This window comes from Scedosporium apiospermum (genome assembly GCF_000732125.1).
Source record: "Scedosporium apiospermum strain IHEM 14462 chromosome Unknown SEQ_SAPIO_0088, whole genome shotgun sequence".
NCBI lineage: Eukaryota > Fungi > Ascomycota > Sordariomycetes > Microascales > Microascaceae > Scedosporium > Scedosporium apiospermum.
This window is the reverse complement of record NW_015971789.1, coordinates 1,717,515-1,737,281: the sequence shown is the minus strand read 5'-3', so window position 1 is coordinate 1,737,281 and position 19,767 is coordinate 1,717,515. Positions and strand designations below refer to the sequence as shown.

Sequence of the window (19,767 nt, the reverse complement as noted above, 5' to 3'; positions counted from 1 at the left end):
CGGCTCCGTGCATTAACATTGATCAAATTGGTCCCTGCCTGGGAGATTCAGTGTTGTGGGCCGAGGCTTAATCTCAGCGAGTAGGCGTCTGCGTTAGTGGGCTCCCAAGCCACCAAGGTTCTAAATTTGTAGTCTGACCTCACTAAAGACTTCATCGAATCTTGGCGTAAAACGCAGCGTCATCTTGACCGAGCACTGAAAGAGCCCGTTTTCGCTTTTGATAGTGCCCGACCTAATTGGGACGATTTGATGGGGCGAGGCCAAGTCCGATTCGACTTCGCGGCCTCCGTCTCCTTCCTCCAACAACCTCGGTGTCTCCAACTCCTACACTCTTGATCCCCATGGACTCATCATCTATTTGATCTCGTCCAGCTCCGTCCATCCAGTTATGGGGACTTCCTAGCTCTCAACGAGCCGCACATTTCTATTTGTCTTTTTGATACAAGATTTCACCATCCTCTTTATAAAGTCGGGATGGTACATCTTATGGTTGTAAGATAGCACTTGGCTCTGCGAACCCCTGCTCGCGAATCCTCGAAATACCGTCACTTCCATCATTGCTTCCCCCTTGAATTACCCTTCTCCGCTCGCCCTTCTTCCCGCCTCGCACGAAGTTTATCGAAGGCTGTTCAGTACTATGCCTACGCTCGCCAGTGCCATGGACGACAAAACCCCGAACCGAAAAGGTACTGATCAACGGATTAAATCCTCCTCTTGTCCCTCCCGCACATTCGGCATGACCCGGGGATGACGGGGATCTGGTAATACGGATGCGACGACGACAACTGCGTCATCTGACCATGACCAGCCAGGCAACCCGCAAACCGCATCGCTAAGCTGTGTAGTGCAGCAAGCTGTCCTTTCTTCTGTATCCCTTGAATGGGAAGAGCGACATAGAAATGCTCACGAAATAGATACTCGATGCTAACTCTTGAATGATCGCAGCGTCAGCCACGGATTTCTTATCCCCGCCATCCGACGACGTCTCCACCTGGTCGATGGAACAAGACGAAATTCTCGAGGCCGACACGGCCACGACAGCTACTGACGTTTCGAGGTCGCGCGACACGAGCTATGCCACTTCCGAGACCACCGAGACCACCATCGATGCCAACGACGAAAGACAAACCGACCTGATGAAGATGAGCCGCAAAGAGATCGACGAGGGCTACTACCCTCCCCTGGATGGCGCAAAGGATCAGAACAACGACAGGAACGGCTGGTCCCGTGGGGGCATCAGATTCGCGCCCTTGCGGGTGCCGCTCGTGAGAAGACTGCAGACCCTGGCGGTGCTGTTCCACTGTACCTCCATCGTCTTCTTCCCCGCTCTCTTCTTCTTCCTTTGCGCCATGCCGCTCCTATGGCCTCTTGTAATTCCGTACCTTATTCACCTCTCCATCTCGACGGCTGCGTCGGACGGAAATCTCAAATATCGATCCGAACATCTTAGGTCCTTACCTATGTGGAGGCTCTTTGCCGGCTACTTCTCCATCAAGCTACACAAGACGCACGAGCTGCCGGCGGACAGGAAGTACATCTTCGGCTATCACCCGCACGGGATCATCTCTCACGGCGCGTGGGCTGCCTTCACCACGAACGTGCTGGGTTTCGGCGAGAAGTTCCCAGGAATCACCAACACGCTGGTCACCTTGGAGTCGAATTTTAGAATCCCCATGTATCGTGACTGGCTTTTGGCCATGGGCCTCCGCTCCGTATCGAAGGAGTCCATCTGGAACCTCCTCGCGCGTGGCGGATCCGACGGCCAAGGAACCGGGCGCGCCGTCACCATCGTCATCGGAGGTGCTCGTGAATCCCTCGAGGCCGAACCGGGCACGCTGCGGCTGATCCTCAAGGCGCGCAAGGGCTTCGTCAAAATGGCTCTCCGAACCGGTGCCGACCTCGTCCCCGTGCTCGCGTTCGGCGAGAATGCGCTCTACGACCAACTTAGTCCCAGGACGCACCCCATGGTCCACAAGTTCCAGATGTTCTGCCTCAAGGTCTTCAAGTTCACGTTACCGGCGCTGCATGGCCGCGGCGTTCTCAACTACGATATTGGTCTGATGCCTTACCGTCGCCCCGTGAATGTCGTCGTCGGAAGGCCGATCCCCGTCAAGAAGTCGGCGACGCCGGACCAGGCGGAGATCGACAGGATACATGGCTTGTATGTGGCTGAGCTGCAGAGGATTTGGGAGGCGTATAAGGATGACTTCGCCCGTGACCGGGAGGCGGAGCTGGAGATTATTGGGTAATATTCTTTCCCCTTCTTCTTGTCTTTGACTTGTAGCTTTTCTGCTTTCTCTATCTTTTTGTCATTTCCTTTGTCGTGGGACTTGCGAGGGACGGATGCATTAACTCTACAACACGGCTGGGGAATGGGAATATTATGTGCCCCGAGGCACTCGAAGGCCGAGTCTGTTTACGAGGACCGAGAGGATAAATTCGGCCTGGAAAGGGATATATCATTTTTTTTTTGTTGGAATTGGAAATGGAAGCGCTTGACTCGGTGGATGGAAGCGACATTATCAGCGTGTTCGAGTTAGCATTAGCATCAATAGGTTCAGGGCTTCTGTCTGTATCAACCAGTGAAATATCATACAGTTCTTTTTCTATGACTTTAGGGTCCCTGAATCTTCTTCCCACTAGATGCTGTTGGTTTCAGCTTTGGCCTTGTGGTTCAATGGCTTTCAGGGCTTGGGTGCTTCGGCGGGCGCCCTTCTAGAGACAATGGCACATCATATCAGCTGACCCCGCGTAAATTGGTAAATTGGTAAATTGGCGGGCGCGACTCGCGTAAGTTTGTCCTGCAAAGCGCAAGGTTTCTGAACATGTTCCAGCTTCATCTACTTTCTCGCCCCCAACTCTTATCAACGTTCGGAAATCAGCCTTCTTGTACACTCCAGTTGTGTTTTCTATCAGGATTCCAATTGAGGAGGGTATACAAAAACCAATTGCATCGTCACTTGAGTCCAACTCGTACGCCATTTTGTTCCCATACATCTCCAAGGATGTGCCCAACTACCCGCAAAAGGGTCGTCACTCGACAGGACAACAAAGCTACGAACAAGTCCACAGCGAAGGGTGCGACTGCCTCCAAGCGCAAAGTCGAAGACTCCGAAGAAGAAGAGTACGAGAGCGACGAGTACGGCAACGGATCGAGTGAAGAGGAGGATAACAAGACGACTAAGAGGCGCAAGGTTGCTGCTAAGCCTGCTGCAACAGCAACGAAGACTAAGGCTAAGAGAGCCCTGAAGAAGAAGAATGGGGAAGATAACACGCCTCTTGCGGCGAGGACGGCGGTGACGTCGTTGAAGAAGGCGATGTATATCGGTGCGCATGTTAGTGCGGCGGGTGGTTAGTCTTTTTTTTTTTTTCTTTTTCCTTCTCTTCTTATTCCTTCTTCCCCCCATTGAGGCTTCTCTGACGCTGAGCATCTCGGTCTAACCTACTTTCTTTCTTCATTTTTACTAGGCGTACAAAACTCGATCCAAAATGCCCTCCACATCGGCGCCAACGCCTTTGCCCTCTTCCTCAAATCCCAACGAAAATGGAACAACCCGCCCCTCGCCGCCGACGTCGCCAAGCAATACCGCCAACTCGCATCCTCCAACTCCTACGACTCGACGCTACACGTCCTCCCGCACGGGAGCTACCTCGTCAACCTCGCGCAGACGGACGCTGACAAGGCGGCCCAGGCATACACGAGCTTCGTCGACGACCTGAAGCGCTGCGACGAGCTCGGCATCCGCCTGTACAATTTCCACCCGGGGAACTGCCTCGGCGGGGATAAGGCCGAGGCGTGTGCGCGCATTGCGGAGAGGTTGAATAAGGCGCATGCGGAGACGAAGCAGGTCGTTACCGTGCTGGAGAATATGGCTGGTGGTGGGAACGTAGTTGGGGGGCGGTTCGAGGAGTTGAGGGATATCATCGAGGGTGTGAAGGATAAGAAGAGGGTGGCTGTTTGCTTGGATACGTGTCATGCTTTTGCGGCTGGGTATGACTTGAGGACGCCGGAGGCTTATAAGAAGACGATGGAGGAGTTTGATGAGGTTGTTGGCCTGAAGTATCTCAAGGCTTTTCACAGTACGTTCATATTCTCACCCTTCTCCCACCATCCATTACACCAGAGCTCAACTAAACATACTACCAACTAGTCAATGACAGCAAAGCCCCGCTCGGCTCCAACCGCGACCTCCACGCCAACATAGGCACCGGCTTCCTCGGCCTCGGCGCCTTCCACAACCTCGTCAACGACGAAACCTTCGCCGGCACGCCCATGATCCTCGAAACCCCGATCGAGCGCAAGGGCCCCGACGGCAAGACGTTCGAGGACAAGCAGGTGTGGGCCGACGAGATCAAGCTGCTGGAGTGGCTCGTGGGCGCCGATCGGGAGTCGGAGGAGTTTAAGGAGAAAGAGGCGAAGCTTTGGAAGCAGGGGGAGGGGGAGAGGGCGAAGTTGCAGGATCAGGTGGATAGGAAGGCGGCGAAGGATGCGAAGAAGGGGGTGAAGAAGGGGAAGGGGAGGGGGAGGAAGAAGGTGAAGGAGGAGACGGATGATGATGAGAGTGAGTAGCGGGTGAAGATGATAATGAATGTAAGATTGCTTCTGTAATATGATCTCGGAGGATGTGGTGGATGATGTTGTTGGCCTAATTTGTCTACGAGGAGCTGGCTCTTCGACGGAATTGGAGGTCAGATTCCCGATATCGATATAATAAAGTGGTATAAAGCGCTGAATTCATTCTGAACATTTCCTGTTGCCCTGATAACCCATCGTAAACCCTCGGCCTAAAGTGTATTCGAACAGCATCAATCCATATTAAGTATGCATAATAGGTATAAAAATGAGACAAAAGAAATCATACGAGCAAAAGAAAAGGCACGAATAATCGCCCATCAACCTCAAAACTCCACATCACTCATCACGATAACAGCAAAAACGAAAATATCTTCCCCCTTCTCACTTCCTCGACTTAGCATAAGCCTCGACCTTCCCAACCAAAGCCTTCAACCCCACGCCCCTCTCACAATTTCCAACAAGCCACCTCTCCATATCCGTCCTAACGCCCCTCATCCCCTTCAAAAGCGGCATCCTCGCACCATCCTCGCCGCCCGCATGACTCGCCGGGTTCAGCAGCATATCGAAACACCGATTCCACAGCTCGACCTGCCAATACCTTTTGAGCGACTCGCGGATCTTATACTTCCGCGCGGTCCCCAGGCCGCCCGCGTCGGCGCGCATTGTCTCGATGTAACGCCCGAAGAGCAGGCAGTGCACGATGTTGGCGAGGCCGTGGTAGTCGATCTGCCAGGTCCAGGGGCGGCCCTCGCGCATCTCGGCGCAGTCTTGGGCCGTGGTCTTCCAGTCGGCGATGAAGCTGACGGAGGGGGTGAAGGCGCGCATGTCGATGCCACGGCCGAAGTCGATGAGGGTTATGCCGCGGGCGGACCAGCCTTGGCTTCCGTCGGGGCGGTAGTCGCTTGAGAGAGGGGGCGGTGGAGTCGATGGGGATGAGGGGGATGAGGAGGAGGAGGATGTGGTGAGTGTGGTGGTGTCGAGGCGGAGGAGGCAGTTGTCGGGTTTGAGGTCGCCGTGGAGGACGCTCTTCCCGTGGAGGGCCTCGACGGTGCGGAGGAGCTCTATGGTGAAGAACATGGCTAGTTGCTCGTCCATGACCCCCGAGGGCTCTGTCCTGAAGTAGTTGACAATGTCCAGGAGCGTGCCATGCGGGTGGTAGGGCAGGACGAGGAAGCCCTCGTCTTGGAAGAGGTGCATCTCGTGCGCGTATGTCAACGACGCCGCAGCACGATCCTGCACACCGAGTCTCGTGTGCGCAAGACGCGTCATGTAAAACTCCCATGCTGATGGGGGCATTTCCATCTTAAGGGCCTCTTGTGACTCGCGGTGGCTAAGGGCAAATGCGCCCTTGCCCATCTCAACGTGTCCATCGGCTCCTTCTTCTCCACCTTCTCCTTCATTAGGGGCTGAGTTCTCGACAAGGTAGACAGGCGCAAAGGCCCCGGCACCCAACTCTTTCTTTATGGTATATTCCGATTTGATATCAGGCAGATGAATGACGGGACCGCTCACCGGGGTCGTCTTTTCACCGCTATTCTTGTTGGCCTTGGCCATAGTCCTGGCAAATCTCCGGATCTCGCTTCCCTTTTCGTACTTGCCATTCTGGTGATCGTGGAAGCCAGCATACGAGCTCAGTGGCGGCTGGATATTAGCCAGAATCTCCAGACGGATGCTGTCGTCGACGGGGTTGCATTGAGGATCCTTGATGATGGGGCCCTTGCGAGGCGCGGCTTTCTCCGTCTTGACCTTGGCCGCCGCGGCTGCGAGATGCTGCTTCAGAGACGACGCCGGAGGAGTCTTTGAGGGGGTGGAGTGGTTCTCGTCAAGATCAATCAAAGGGCTGCTAAAGTCGCTTTCGCCGGAGGAGTCCAGGGCGTCGTCGAGGGCTCCAACCTCGTTGCGTCGGCAAGGCGTCTTGCAGTGCTCGTCGCGCGATGGAATATCCAAGGACGACTCTGTCCTCTCGGTTATGGGGGTCATGAACGGGAGACGATTATTAGCCACCTCCGCCGGATCCCTATAGGGCCGAGTGCGAGGCTCATAATCCTCCGGTGGGATTGGGATGAAAGTCGTCCGCGTCGCTATGGGAGGAGAATGGTCTTCAACTGGTGTCACTAAACCGTCTCCTAGCTCCTCCTCTTCCTCTTCGTCTTCCACATCCTCACCGGTCCGTTCCGATATTGGTCCCGAAGGATCGGGATCACTAGTATCGATGAGGTCGGAAACATCGTCGTCTTCCTCATTGGCGTGCTCGCCTGTGAGGTCTTCGTCAAGATTGGGAATGTGCCTTCTAGTAGAAAAGTCGGACCACTCGCTGACACTCTTCACATCCGACGTCTCATCACCCGTTGATGCGTCGACGTCACCAGTGACATCTGTAGTCACATCCTCGGTGACATCGCCTGTAATATAACCCGCCTCAGTAAACTCATCCCCTATGTGTCTCGTCGTGCCAGTACTCTCAGCACCACTGGTATAGTCGCCATCAGTCTCGTAATCGTCGTCACTATCTCCAGCCTCACTCTCCGGCTTATTCGGTAGAGGCTGGTTGAATATGTCGTAAATGTCGTCCGTCGCCGCTTTCGTGTGAAGCGTCATAGTTGGCTCGGCCGCCGCCCTCTTTTTGAGCTTCGGCCTCGACGGCGAATCCAACTTTGCCTTGACTGCAAATTGCTGTTAGTCCCATCGACGCCTTGTGTCTAGCCCTCCCCTCCGCTAACTTACTTATTTGCGTCTCATTGACCTCCATCACTTTGATCTTCTTAGCCTTGCTGCCTCGGGGCTTCTCCATGACAGCGCCATTTTCATCATACACCCCAACATCCCTATGAATCACCAGCTTCTCGACGCCTCTGCTAATCGTATCAACACGAGACGCATGGCCCCCGAAGACGTGAGGAGAATTTTCATCATCAAACAACACATTCTCATCCATCACCGGTTCATCCTCCCAAGACTGGTCCAGCCAGCCCTTGTTCATAGCCCAGATCTCCTCAAAACTAAGCTCCGTACCCGCCTCGTTGGGGGTGGGATAGAGCGTCGCGAGGTCGACAAAGATGCGTTCCTTCTTTCCCGTGTTGGGGTTCATGGTCACTTGGTATTCGCTTGACAGAACAACAAAGTGTGATATTTGTGAAAGCAAAGACTACAATACACAGTAAAAACAGAAGCCGTAGAAACATCTCGTCATTAGTCCTATGATCATCAACATATGGGCGGGTGCAAAGGGGGGAGGTGAGGGGGTTGTGGGGTAAGAGGTCATATCATACCTTATCCTTGAACACTTCCAATTTTGGTCCCCTCTTCTTGCTGCCGCCGGCCTTGAGCGTCTCACCCGCCCACGGCTTTGGTTCCATTGTATTCTCCTTCCTCCTCTCCGCCAACGATCCAATGCTCTCCCAACCCTTGGAGCCGGCGCCGCGGGACGATAACGCAGCGGGCGCTGCGTCCGCATCTGAGAAGACAGCAAGCTTAGCCCTCCCTGGCCTCGCCGATGTGCCAAGCCCGGGATTTGGTCTAGGGGCCTGGGGATCTAGCGGCCTCGACGCCGACGAGAACGGGTCTACTTTGGCCGCGAGGGCAGGTCGAACGGCGGGAAGAGCAGGAGAAGACGGAGCATCGTCAGCGCTGGGCGTTTGCGCGCGTCTCTCCTCAAACTCCTTGAACTTGCGCAGCAGCCTCTGCACGGGACGCGCTTCTCTCTCGATGCCCATCTTATACACTTCCTCGGCCTGGTTCCATCGCCCGGCCGCTTCGAGCCACCCAGCGTACGCTTCGTAGTATGACGCGAGGGTCTCAGCTATCGCGTGACGGGAGAGGTACATGAAAGTCTCCCTGGGTGCGTCGGAGAAGAGCTGAATGTAGAGAAGCCACAACCTCAGATACCGGGGGTCGTTCTTGTATTGTGGCGAGTTGACAAAAGCCTTAGTGGCGCGCTCTAGGAGCGTGTGGAGCTGCGACTGCGGCGTCGCCTGCGCGGAAGGGAATGCGTCGACCGTCCATCGTACGTATCGGTCGAACACGTCGAGCGGGTCGTCCGCCTCGGCTAGGTTGGCGATTTCTTCTTCGTACTCTGCGCGGATGCGATCGTGGATGGTTCTCTGGTCCGAGGGCGTCGGTATTTTCTGGAGGGGCGAAGGGGAAAACAATTCGGCCAGCTTCTTGGCGGACCTCCCGCTGGGGAGAGCCTGGATGTTCTCCTTCTGGCCCTCGATCACATCGAAATTGATCAAGTCTTCTGAGGCAGCCATGGCAATGAATAAGTCTGGCTCCTGTGCCTCGGGTATCTAGAAAGGAGGTAAGAATGAGGGCTGTTGGTGTTGGTGCATGAAGTCTTTGGGCCTCAACTCTCGAGGGGGCGATACCAATAGTTTTGTTGGTGTTATCCCGGTTTAATGTTGCTTTTGTTCCCGTTGTCGTGACAACGCATAAGAGAGAGACTACACGAACTATTGGCTGGGTTGGATTGACCCTGTCGACACACGTGATTTAATATGGCAATTAGAGATATCGTCGGCCAATTAATTCTTCATTGTGTTAATTGGGACTTCTTGCAAGCAGTGTACACAAGTAGTTGGTTACTTGTCAATTCTGCCCGAGATATTCCCGTGGCTTCACTCACTCCCATCCTCACCTGGACTCGTTGATATCATTACAGAGAGCATAGTCAGTCTATTTAACTTTCGCCCTTCCCGAAACGAACCTGTCCAAGGTGTCCCGACGCCTTTCCCAATAATAAATCGGGCTTAAACATTTTCCCCAATTCGTGGGGTTTTTCATTCGTTATTTTCTTTTTTTTATTTTTCAAACGACGAAATGCAGTCGTCTTTTGGTCGTTCTCATAGATAGCCCCCGGCCTTTAGCGGCGGACAGCTTACAAGTTGACAGAGTTGCGGAAGTTCTTTCCGGCGTAGACGGCGCTGTCGCCGAGCTCCTCCTCGATTCGGAGGAGCTGGTTGAGCTTGGCGAGACGCTCAGATCGGCAGGGAGCACCGGTCTTGATCTCGCCAGCTCGGATACCGACGACGATATCGGCAATGGTGACGTCCTCGGTCTCGCCAGATCGGTGGGAGACCATGACGCCCCAGCCGTCGGCGTAGGAGTCCTTGGCAGCCTGGATGGACTCGGTGAGAGTACCGATCTGGTTGACCTTGAGGAGAAGGCCGTTGGAGGCCTTGAGCTCGATGGCCTTCTTGATGCGGAGAGGGTTGGTGACGGTCAAGTCATCAGCGACGATCTGGAGATCGGTGGTCTTGTAGAAGTAGCTCCAGGCCTCCCAGTCGTCCTCGGCGAAGGGGTCCTCAATGCTGACGATGGGGTACTTCTTGCTGAGGTCAGTGTAGAGCTGGGCGAGCTGCTCATATGTGAGCCACTTGGAGGGATCGCTCTCGGGGTTCTTGAAGTCGAGATCGTACTTCTTCTCCTCGGGCTTGTAGAACTCGGACGAGGCAACGTCCATGGCGATCTTGATCTGGCCGGTGTAGCCAGCCTGCGCGATGGCCTCGGAGATGAGGTCGAGGGCCTCCTCGGCGGTCTGGATATCGGGAGCAACACCACCCTCGTCACCGACGTTGCCAGCAGACTGGCCGTACTTCTTCTTGGCGAGGCTCTTGAGAGCGTGGTAGACCTCGGAGCCCTGGCGCATGGCCTCGGAGAAGGTGGGAGCCTCACTTTACATAGGTATCAGCATGTGGGTTGGGTTGAATTGGCGACACTGCCACTCATGGCAAACAGGGGAAGCTTACTCAGGAACAATCATGAACTCTTGCATGGCGAGACGGCCACCGGCGTGCGAACTAAGGCGGGAGAGTTAGTCAGGCGGTAGATGGATAACGGCATGAATCAATCCTGCTTACCCTCCGTTGAGGACGTTCATGAAGGGGACGGGGAGAACGTAAGGCTTCTTGGTTCCGGCAAGGTCGGAGACGTGGACGTAGAGAGGAACGCCCTATATCGCTGTTAGCTCGAATTGACTCAAGGAGCTTGTCGCAGGTGTGTTCGGGTTGAATTCAACCCGGGGCTCCCTAAAACCTACCTTCTCAGCAGCACCAGCCTTGGCAACAGCCAAGCTGACACCGAGGATGGCGTTGGCACCGAGCTTGGTCTTGTTGGGGGTGCCATCAAGGTTGATGAGGAACTCGTCAATCTTGGACTGGTCCTTGACATCGATGCCCTCCTTGATCAGAGCAGGGCCGATGACGGTGTTGACGTTCTCGACGGCCTTGGTGACACCCTTGCCAAGCCACTTGGACTTGTCGCCATCGCGAAGCTCGCAGGCCTCGTGCTGACCTATTCAGGTTGCAAGGTTGACTGTCAGTTTTGAGAACAGGCGAAGTAAGTTATTTCGGAAGATCGACGCACCAGTGGAAGCTCCAGAGGGAACAATGGCGCGGTGGAGACCCTTCTCGGTGACGACGTCGACCTCGACGGTGGGGTTACCGCGAGAGTCGTAGACAGAGCGGGCGTGGATCTTGATGATGGCCATTTTGGGTGGTGGGACTGGATTCTACTGTGAAAATAAGGAGTAAGCGTGAATGTCCAGTGAAGCTTCAAGAAAAAAAATATTGAAGCTTTGGTTGTGATGAGTTTGGAGGTGGGAAGCTTCAAAAGAAGGTGGGGAGAGAAGAAGGTGGAAGCTTTAAGTTTGGATGGCGGGGTGAAGGAGGGGCAGGGTTTTGTTTAGGGGGGAAGAAAAAAGGGTGGAATTGATCAGGGTGGCTCAATTCTCGTTGCATGGGAGATCGATATGACGAGAGGAAATCACTCATGACAGTGCCCAATCAAGCTCTTGAGATTATTGCCTCAACAGACTCGGATGGAGAAGCTCGTCTTTCCACTGAGACAGCACGAGTTCCTTGGTCGAACCGAAAAAGGTGATGGTGGGGGAAATTGGCGAAGCAAATCGAACCTTGGGCGGGGTAGCAACAGCAGAGCAGACCAGAGCAGAGCAGGAACAAGCACCAGCGACCACAGCAACGAGCACAGCAACGAGCACAGCAACCAGCAACAGGAGAAGCCAACAGGAGAAGCCAACACGAGCAACTGAGATGTATAGCCCAGGCAGCTCGCCAGGGGCGCTAGGGTTGGAGCTAGCGGGCCATCAAGGGAGCTCGAAACAGGAGGGAGACGGGACGGAAGACTTGAGAAAATGCTTGAAAATATGAAGCATAGCAAGCCACGTACGTACCTGGGTATCTAGGATAGAGATGGAAATGAAGCTTTTGGAGAAGAAGATTGACCTTTTGGGGATGCAATTGGGAGATGAAAAGAGAGGAAGAAGGGAGAAGAAGGGAGAGATGCATACAATTGGAGTAGAAGTAGGTTGATGGGCCGACTATGCGTGTTGCTGTAGCCTGTGCTCGGTGGTCTCTGGACTCTCTGATCTCGGTCTCTAGGCTCAGGTCTGGACTCCGGCGTGGCATCCCGTATCCAGATCCAGTAATCGTTTGTTGTTGGATCAGGTCTATCTCGTTTCAATGCTTCGCAAATACGTCGCACGTATCAAGCTCTACGATACATGCGCGTAGTCTCAATTACAGACACATACGAAGTACCATACGTAATGGCAATGACATTCACTGCGAAGGAGATCAATTCAATCATACTCTACACTACAATGACGCGCCATTACATCCCAGCTGCTGGCCCGCCCTGTCCGTCTGCTCTCGTCGCAGCGTCCATGGTGGGGTTATTTCGCACAGGAATCGCCTGCGAATCGCCTGGTACAAATTAGAATCTGGCGCCGTATCTCGGCGCATGTAGCGGGGGAAACGGAACGTGCAGGGTTCATTCGACGAATTATCGTGCCTGATCCCAGCAGAAGTCTGCCCGTCCGCTTCATACATCATGCAACTAATAAACACATGCGTCAGATAGGGGACGACTTCTTCCTCCTTCGGTCGTGTCGTATTTCGCAAAGGTACTCTCTTACGATAGGGCACTAATGGATCCTGGGTTCTCGCCAATGTTGGTTGCTTCGCCTTTGAAAAAACTCCTGCGACTTCTTGTTTGAGCCACCCAAATTGGACCCATGTCATAATATTCAACTTCTAATGGTTCATGTCAATGTAAGTTTAGCCGTCCCTTAATATTAGCTACATAGAGCCACCCACGTTCGCGATTCACGCACGTAATGCCCGACATCCCCAAATCTCGGGAACATGGTCCGCTCAATTGGTACAGGGACCCTTGATAGTGCCCCGGCTGTCATCACATGTCGTAACTCATAACCTGCAAACCAAAGACTCTATACTCCAAGTAGTACGAAGTAGCGCTGATGCCAACTCGGATTCGGGCGACCTCAAAAGGCAATCATGCTTGATGGTGGGGGGTGGGCAGTGGGTCCAAGGCACCACCTACACTACTTTCGCAGTCCTTCCAAGAGAGGTGGTCGTCGTCAAGCCTCAAATGTTCCCGAATTCTCCAGGAAAGCCGCGGTTAGCCTTCGGGAACAAAGAAGAAGAAAAAAAAAAGAATTCTCGTCTCTATTCGTCGGATAATGGTATTATTGGAATGTGGGCTTTGCGCTCTCGGCTCTGCTCCCTCTTTATTCGTTGCCTTTTGAACATTTCCGCCACAGTCGGCTGCGATTTCGTCGATTTCGTCTCTCCTTTAATGCGAGGTGGTTCCGGTGGCGCCCGCGCTGCAGCTTTCGTCCCGAACGAGTGCATAAGCTCGCGGAATTCATTCGACACCTCGTCACTATTCTCTTGTTCGTCGCCGCCACAGACCTTGACCATCCCGACTCCGTTCTTGTCTAATAGCCGGCTCCCGTTGATGTCCACGGCGTCCGGCGTATCTGTAAGGTCGATCACTTCGTAGTCGCTATCGTCCGAATCGATAGTGATAACCTCCGTTTCTTTGCTTTGTTGAATCTTGGCGCTGCTTTCTAATCGTGCCAACGCCGCCGCCGCTCGGAGTTCCCGCCCTCGTTGGCTTTGCGCGACTCTCGGCTTGGCCTTGCTTCGTTTTCCGTTTTCGAGCTTTACTCTTGCATCATCGTCTCCACTTCCTAGTGTTACGCCGTTCGCTCCGAACTTTTTGAGAATGCGTTTTTCTTTCCTTTCCTTCCACGTGAGCGTGGTCGCGGCAGCTCTCCTCTTCCGGCCCCTGCTTCTTGTCTGGAATGTTCCGCCACAAATGTGTTCTGGAAGATCTTCGCCCGTGAGAATTGTGGGCCTGTCAAATTGCCCGCTGCTGAGCTGTTGGCCTCTTCCCCAGAGTCCGTCGCCTACGTAGCCTTTGGACCAAAGCCCTTCCATATCCCGGGCGTACTGGTTACGTACTGCCCAGAATGCTCTAGAATGGTTCATCTGCTTGCAATGTGCGAGCCTAACAGAGAGAAAGGTAAAGGAAAAAAAAATTATTAGCTAGTGAACCCCTTAAGCGGAAAAGAGAACCAGGGGACCAACTCACTCATGCATCATGACCATCTGAACATAGTTGAACGGTAGCCATTTTCCCGTTCTTGTGCACTTCAGGACGAGCTGTATGACCTCTCCCGCATTGAAATTTCGCCCAACGAATTCCCGATTAGGCTCGTATTCCTCAAGCGACCGTACATTAATGTAGTTCTTCTTCATGATCGGAACTAGTCACCGGTCAACAACTGGCTTCATGGGAAAGCAGGCCGCTGAGATGTGCTTACCACACTGAGCCGCTATGCGCTCCAAAAAATCTAACGCTATTGCCTCATCCCTTCCCGGAAGCGGTTTGATAAAGTCGATGTGCGGGTTAGGCGGCGCCTTCTTGACATTTAGTCGTTGGAATCCAAGTGACATGTTTGTCTGCCCTGTCGTCGGGCTGGGTCTATTGTCGCCGAACTTTTGGTGGGAAGTGGAATGAGGGACCCAAGGCTAGTTCTGGGATGTTGCTAGGAATAGCGCCCTTGGAGGAGACCTGAAAAGCCCAAAACCTTGGATGAGACGTTGATGAATCCGATGAGGCGAAGTCCGCGCCGGCGTTAAATGGTGGAGGGGTTAAGTCTCGCGAGATCACGTGATGCCGCGTTTCCCCTCGACTCGGAACAACTGGAGGAACAAGAAATCTCACGAAGTAGCGAGGTCTATCTTCTCGTACTAAATGGGGTAAGAAGTGAAAGATCTCATGCAAGCCAGGCAAGACTTTGTGTATCTTCCCGGGATAATTTGTAGTCCTTTCCATCCCACAATCCGTGGATTCTTCACGGGGTTGCGGGAACAAAGAATGTCGACGAGGAAAGTCATCTCGAGATCTCACAGTTGAATACTAGGAGCTGCTCAACAAAGACCATTTTTCTCGACTAAGTCCGTTTCTCATGGGTATCATAAGTAATACATCAGTAATTGCAAACGCCACCGACCCTGCCCTTCAAATCCCATATCTCGTCACGCACTCCTCGCGATGCAGATCAAGACAATCCAAGGCGCAAACCCTCGTCCCACACTTAGCGCACCTCACCTTCCCCCAATACCCACACACCGAGCAAAATATCCTCGCCGGATACCTAGCATCCTCCTCCGTCAGCCCCGCCCTCGCCTGCTTATAAGTCAGCGGCGGCACCGCCAGCAGCGCCCTAAGCTCTGCGTCCGAAGGCGTCTCCGGTACCCGAGCCGCAAGCAACGACTCGGCATCTCGCACGCCGTTTATTTGGAGCTGTTGTGGCTTCGCAGGTTCTTCTTTCTTGCCGTCGCCTTCGACCATTTCTACGTCTTCCGGAGTCGGAGTCGGACTCGCTAGTGGTGTGAGCACGGGAGGCAGAGACTCCGTCATGATGATGTCTGGTTGTGGTTTCGGTGTTCCCTTCGCAGAAGAGGAGGTCGACTTCGGCTGGGCCGCCGATTTCCGGCGTGAGCTTGAGGATTTAGACGGTTGTTCCCTGACAGTCGCGAACAGGTTCGATGAAGGGTTATTCTCCGCCAAGGCCTGCATCGCTTCGAAATCGTCTAGATGGTTCGCAAACGTCTTCATACTCTGTAATATCTTTCGTACATTCGGTGTAGATTTTCCTTGTCCAGCTGAAATAAAACCATTTGATTAGTTTTTCAAGAAGAAACGAAGAAGAAAAACAGAAGAAAGCAAAAAAGACCGGAGAAGAGATGGCCTCTTGCAAACTAGGAACGAGTCGCAGACTTACCCCTTCCCTTCGCTGGCACAGGAATGACAACATCCCTACTCCCCTCCTTATCCAACGCCTCAAGCTCCTTCCTCACCCTCGCTTCCTCCCTCGCGGTCTGGTCTGAGAAACTTAATCCTTGGCCCCGCGCCGCTGCGCGCTTTCGCCCCGTTGGTTGCAGTGCGGCCGTCGGGTTTGTTGCAAGGTCTGGAACGTAGGCCCACCCAGGCGCGGCGGTGGTCCTGGAGCTGGCGATTTCGATGACGCCGAAATTGTCCATGGCGTCAAGAAGGTGGCTGGTAGGAGAAGGAAAAGTAGGCCATGAAATATCGCTGGGGGGAGATGTAGTTCCGGATTTTTGGTGGAAGGGAAGCTTTGATGGACAAGTTCTTCAGTGTGACAATTATAGAGTTTACGGTGGATAGATGCAGGCCCCACACTGTGTAGTTCCACATCTACGGAATTTTGGGAAGCGTCAAATCAATCTCAAATTGTAATACAAGCAAGCCTACGACCAAACCAGACATCACCAATATTAAGGTAGACTTGAGAGGTGCGACAAAAGTTCAGTGTGAAATCATAAAGACATCATGCCATTCATGGCTACCTAACGAAATGCGTGTAGAAACCCCCTTTGGAAATTAGAAGGAAACCGGCAAAAAAAAACAAACAAACCCAAGGCCCCTGTTTTGATACAAGCATGAATCCCCTTGATAAACCCATGCTAAATTTTAAAAGGATTTGAGAGAGAAGGAAAAGACATCAACATTTAGTTTCTTACAGCTCATCGTGACCGGCCTTCTCCTCATCGGTCTTGGCCTCGGGCTCCTCCTTAGCCTCATCAGCCTTCTTCTCGTCGGCCTTCTCCTCCGCGGGAGTCTCCTTCTCAGCGGAGACGTCGGCCTTGTACTTGCCGTTCTCCTTGATGAACTTAATCAGGTCCTCAACGGTGCGAGAGCCGCTGTAAGTGACGGGAGAATCCTTAGCACCAGCGGGGTAGAGCTTGATGGTAGGGAAGCCCTGAATCTCATCAGGGACGTCGTTGGCAGTGGCGTCAACCTTGGCGATGACGACCTTGTCCTTGAACTCAGAGTTGGCGTAGAGTCCGCCAAGCTCCTCATACTTGGGCGCGAGAGCCTTGCAGTGTCCGCACCAGGGGGCGTAGAACTCAATTAGGACGTCCTTGGTATCATCGAGAACAATCTGCTCGTACGACTTGGCGACAACGACGGTAACGGGCTCGTCGTTGGTCTCGGGAATGGGCTCAGACTTGATGCTGGGCTCAAGCTTGCCCTCGGCGAAGTCAGCAACGAAGGCAGCGATAGAGTCGTGGGTAATCTCCTTGTCCTGGTCGAAGGGGAACTTCTGATTCTTAGTCGTCTCCTGGATGGCGAACGAAGGGAACTTGTCGGTCTTGAGGTTCAGGTTGCCAGCGTGAGCACCGAAAGCCTTTGCATCAATAGTGGCAAAGTTGATGACGCCACGGTACTTCTTGGCGACGGGCTTGAGAGCCTCGCCAAGCTCCTCACGCTCCTGAGCGGTCTCCGCGAAGATGTAGGCGAGAGGGATACCAGCGGCCATGTAGCCGGCGTAGGTCTCAGGGCCAACCTCGCCAACGAGGGGAGTAGCGCCGGTCTTGGCGAACTTCTCGATCGCCTCAGCGTCGAACTTATCACCGGTGTAGGTTGTGACACCCTCATCGAACTGCTTGTAAAGGACGATGGCGGGAGGAACAACACCCTCCTGCTCGGCGAGGGCAGCGTCGTTGCTGGCACCGAAGACGTAGGTATCGCGGAGCTTCTCAGCAACACCACTGTAGACCTCGGCGGAAGTCTTGTCATCGGCGGCATAGTAACCAACAAGGACGACCTTGTCGGCGGTCTTGAATTCCTCGAGGTTCTCCTTGGTGACGGAGGAAACAGCAGGCATAGACTGCTTAATCATGTAGGAGGTGATACTATGAGGGGGAAGAGCGCAACAAATATTAGCTGTCTGTCGCAGATGGGGACTTCGGCGGAGGTATTGATAAAAACTTACGAAGCAGCCTTGCGCTGACCACCGTAGGGAGTAATGCTGTCAGGACCACGGAAGACCTTGAGGGTGGGGTAGCCCTCAACACCATGCTTGGAGCAGAGCTCGGAATGCTCAGTGCAGTCAACCTTGACGAGCTTGATGCCCTTCTCCTTGAGGGAGGTGGCGGCCTCCTCGTACTCGGGGGCGAGGGCCTTGCAGTGTCCACACCAGGGAGCGTAGACTGTTATTCATGAGGAAGAAAGTCAGTCAGTGTTTGGCAACCTCAGTAGCACAAGCCAATTGTCATGGAATGGAGGGGCATGCGATAGCAAGCGAGGGATCCCCGAGGATGAAGCTACTCACACTCGGCTAGAACAAGCTCGTTGGCCTTGATAAACTCATCAAAGGTCTCGCCAGTAAGGGCAGTCACATCAGACTCCTCAGCAGCGACAAGGGCCACCGTCGTGGCGAGGACACCGAAAAACTGCTTAAGATGCATCTTGATCTAAAGAAAGGGGGTATGAACGCAAAAGGGGTATCAAAGGGGACGGGGGAAACACTTTCTGAGATGGGGGAAAATAGAAAGTCAAACAATTGAAGAATGGGGTGAAAAGGATAAGCTTTGTGAGGTTACAAGAGGAAGAGAGGGAGATGCTTTTAGGAAGGGTTGGTATTTATTTTTCCAGCTGATGGTTGGGGATCGATGATTGACCTGGAGCAACAAGAGGCAGAGTGGATCTGGAGCTAGCAATTGAACAGGTGTCCCCTTCCCTGGGCTGTACCTTCTCCAACATCCCTTTCCCCATGCGGAATGCAGAGCTTGGAAGTAGCTTGTACTTGTACTCATACTCGTACTGTGGCATGCTGCTGCCAGGAAGCCACTGGTTGACGGCTTTGCCTTGTACCCTTCTGGGACTCGAGGGAGCAAGCCTTGGAGAAGGCTTAATTGCTGGACTGATGTCAACATGGGATAATGCTCTATCGATGTATACCGATGTCCCTCGGTCTGTCCGTCTCCGCCATTGATCGAAGCAAACCACACAGTGTTTCTGGTGATTGATTCAACAACTGCCAGGCTACAAAGGAAGTATTGGTCAATTGGGATTTGACCAAATTGGCGCCAACCCAAGGATTCTGCCAACATTGATTCATTCATTGAGCTCTCTAATCCTGCACTTGAGCCACCAAGTCTGCCAACCAAAGACATTGATCAACCAATTCCAGCCCGAGTCAGCCGGCCACCGCAATACAATATTTAGGAGGCGACCGTGGCCTTTCCACTGGAACATGGCCCGAATTAATAATTGCATCGCCTGGGGGCTGGCACACCCGTCTTACCCTCTTACAGAGTACAATGTAGCCTTACAGGTACAAAGACGGACCCACCCGCCCGCCTCGAGTCTCCAAAAATACACTCGTACAGCAAGGTACACAGTATTCTGTACTGGGGATCTTCCATCGCCTCAATGACGATCCCCTCGAGGCATTGCTCATTTGATTGCTGCTTCCTCTAGTTGATGCGTTTTGAGTTTTCAATGCGCTTCATAAACCGGCCAAGCTCAATGGCTTTGAAGCATTCGTATTTATATGTGAGTAACGGTGCGAATTCTGTCATGTCGAGGAGGCCACGAGCTTCAAAGTCTGTGCATTCCGAGCCAGACTTCACGACAAATGTGTGTACTTCGAACTGCATCGCCTGACGGATCCATCCCCCTGGCGCTTGGCGGCTGTGCCGTAGTGGTGGGCCCAGATGGCAGATAATCATCACTGCACCAGGAAGAGGATACGTGGAACTGCGGAAGCACACTCTAGAAAATCACACACAAGGATATTATTGTTCGTCCGACAATGTAAATCCACCTATGAGACGTATCCGACGGAGTTGTAGCCGAATACCCCAGATATTTGCCTCGAGCAAACCAAGCTCCGTCATCAATGTGAAGGAAATTAGGACTTGGAACTGGCGGCACAGAGGGGTGATCTCTTAATGTAGATTATTATGGAGTATCCTGCGCAAGTGCCAGGTGGACCAAGTACGGCGGGCCGGTGATAAGACCAAGCCTGGGGCCCTGTCAGTTGAGCTACA

The 19,767-nt window shown here is 53.4% G+C and overlaps 5 protein-coding genes across 5 annotated transcripts; 2 read left to right on the top strand and 3 right to left on the bottom strand.

Annotated features, from left to right (window-relative positions):
- Positions 1-658: 658 nt before the first annotated feature.
- SAPIO_CDS3464 (Diacylglycerol O-acyltransferase 2A) lies at positions 659-2,249 on the top strand (the record flags this gene model as incomplete). Its single annotated transcript, XM_016786251.1, has 2 exons — positions 659-686; positions 946-2,249. The coding sequence occupies 2 exons, from the start codon at positions 659-661 to the stop codon at positions 2,247-2,249; spliced, it is 1,332 nt and encodes a 443-aa protein (XP_016644257.1).
- Positions 2,250-3,005: 756 nt separating this feature from the next.
- SAPIO_CDS3463 (uncharacterized protein) lies at positions 3,006-4,570 on the top strand (the record flags this gene model as incomplete). Its single annotated transcript, XM_016786250.1, has 3 exons — positions 3,006-3,351; positions 3,469-4,080; positions 4,152-4,570. 3 exons carry the CDS (start codon positions 3,006-3,008, stop codon positions 4,568-4,570), a joined length of 1,377 nt encoding a protein of 458 aa, XP_016644256.1.
- Positions 4,571-4,957: 387 nt separating this feature from the next.
- Positions 4,958-8,826, bottom strand: SAPIO_CDS3462 (uncharacterized protein; the record flags this gene model as incomplete). Its single annotated transcript, XM_016786249.1, has 3 exons — positions 4,958-7,239; positions 7,301-7,721; positions 7,846-8,826. The coding sequence occupies 3 exons, from the start codon at positions 8,824-8,826 to the stop codon at positions 4,958-4,960; spliced, it is 3,684 nt and encodes a 1,227-aa protein (XP_016644255.1).
- Positions 8,827-9,449: 623 nt separating this feature from the next.
- On the bottom strand, positions 9,450-11,060 carry SAPIO_CDS3461 (Enolase; the record flags this gene model as incomplete). The annotated part of the gene is made up of 5 exons (XM_016786248.1): positions 9,450-10,245; positions 10,321-10,371; positions 10,432-10,523; positions 10,611-10,864; positions 10,937-11,060. The coding sequence occupies 5 exons, from the start codon at positions 11,058-11,060 to the stop codon at positions 9,450-9,452; spliced, it is 1,317 nt and encodes a 438-aa protein (XP_016644254.1).
- Positions 11,061-13,059: 1,999 nt separating this feature from the next.
- SAPIO_CDS3460 (uncharacterized protein) lies at positions 13,060-18,180 on the bottom strand (the record flags this gene model as incomplete). Its single annotated transcript, XM_016786247.1, has 8 exons — positions 13,060-13,906; positions 13,991-14,165; positions 14,223-14,383; positions 15,060-15,570; positions 15,690-15,964; positions 16,450-17,625; positions 17,706-17,922; positions 18,045-18,180. 8 exons carry the CDS (start codon positions 18,178-18,180, stop codon positions 13,060-13,062), a joined length of 3,498 nt encoding a protein of 1,165 aa, XP_016644253.1.
- Positions 18,181-19,767: the final 1,587 nt, after the last annotated feature.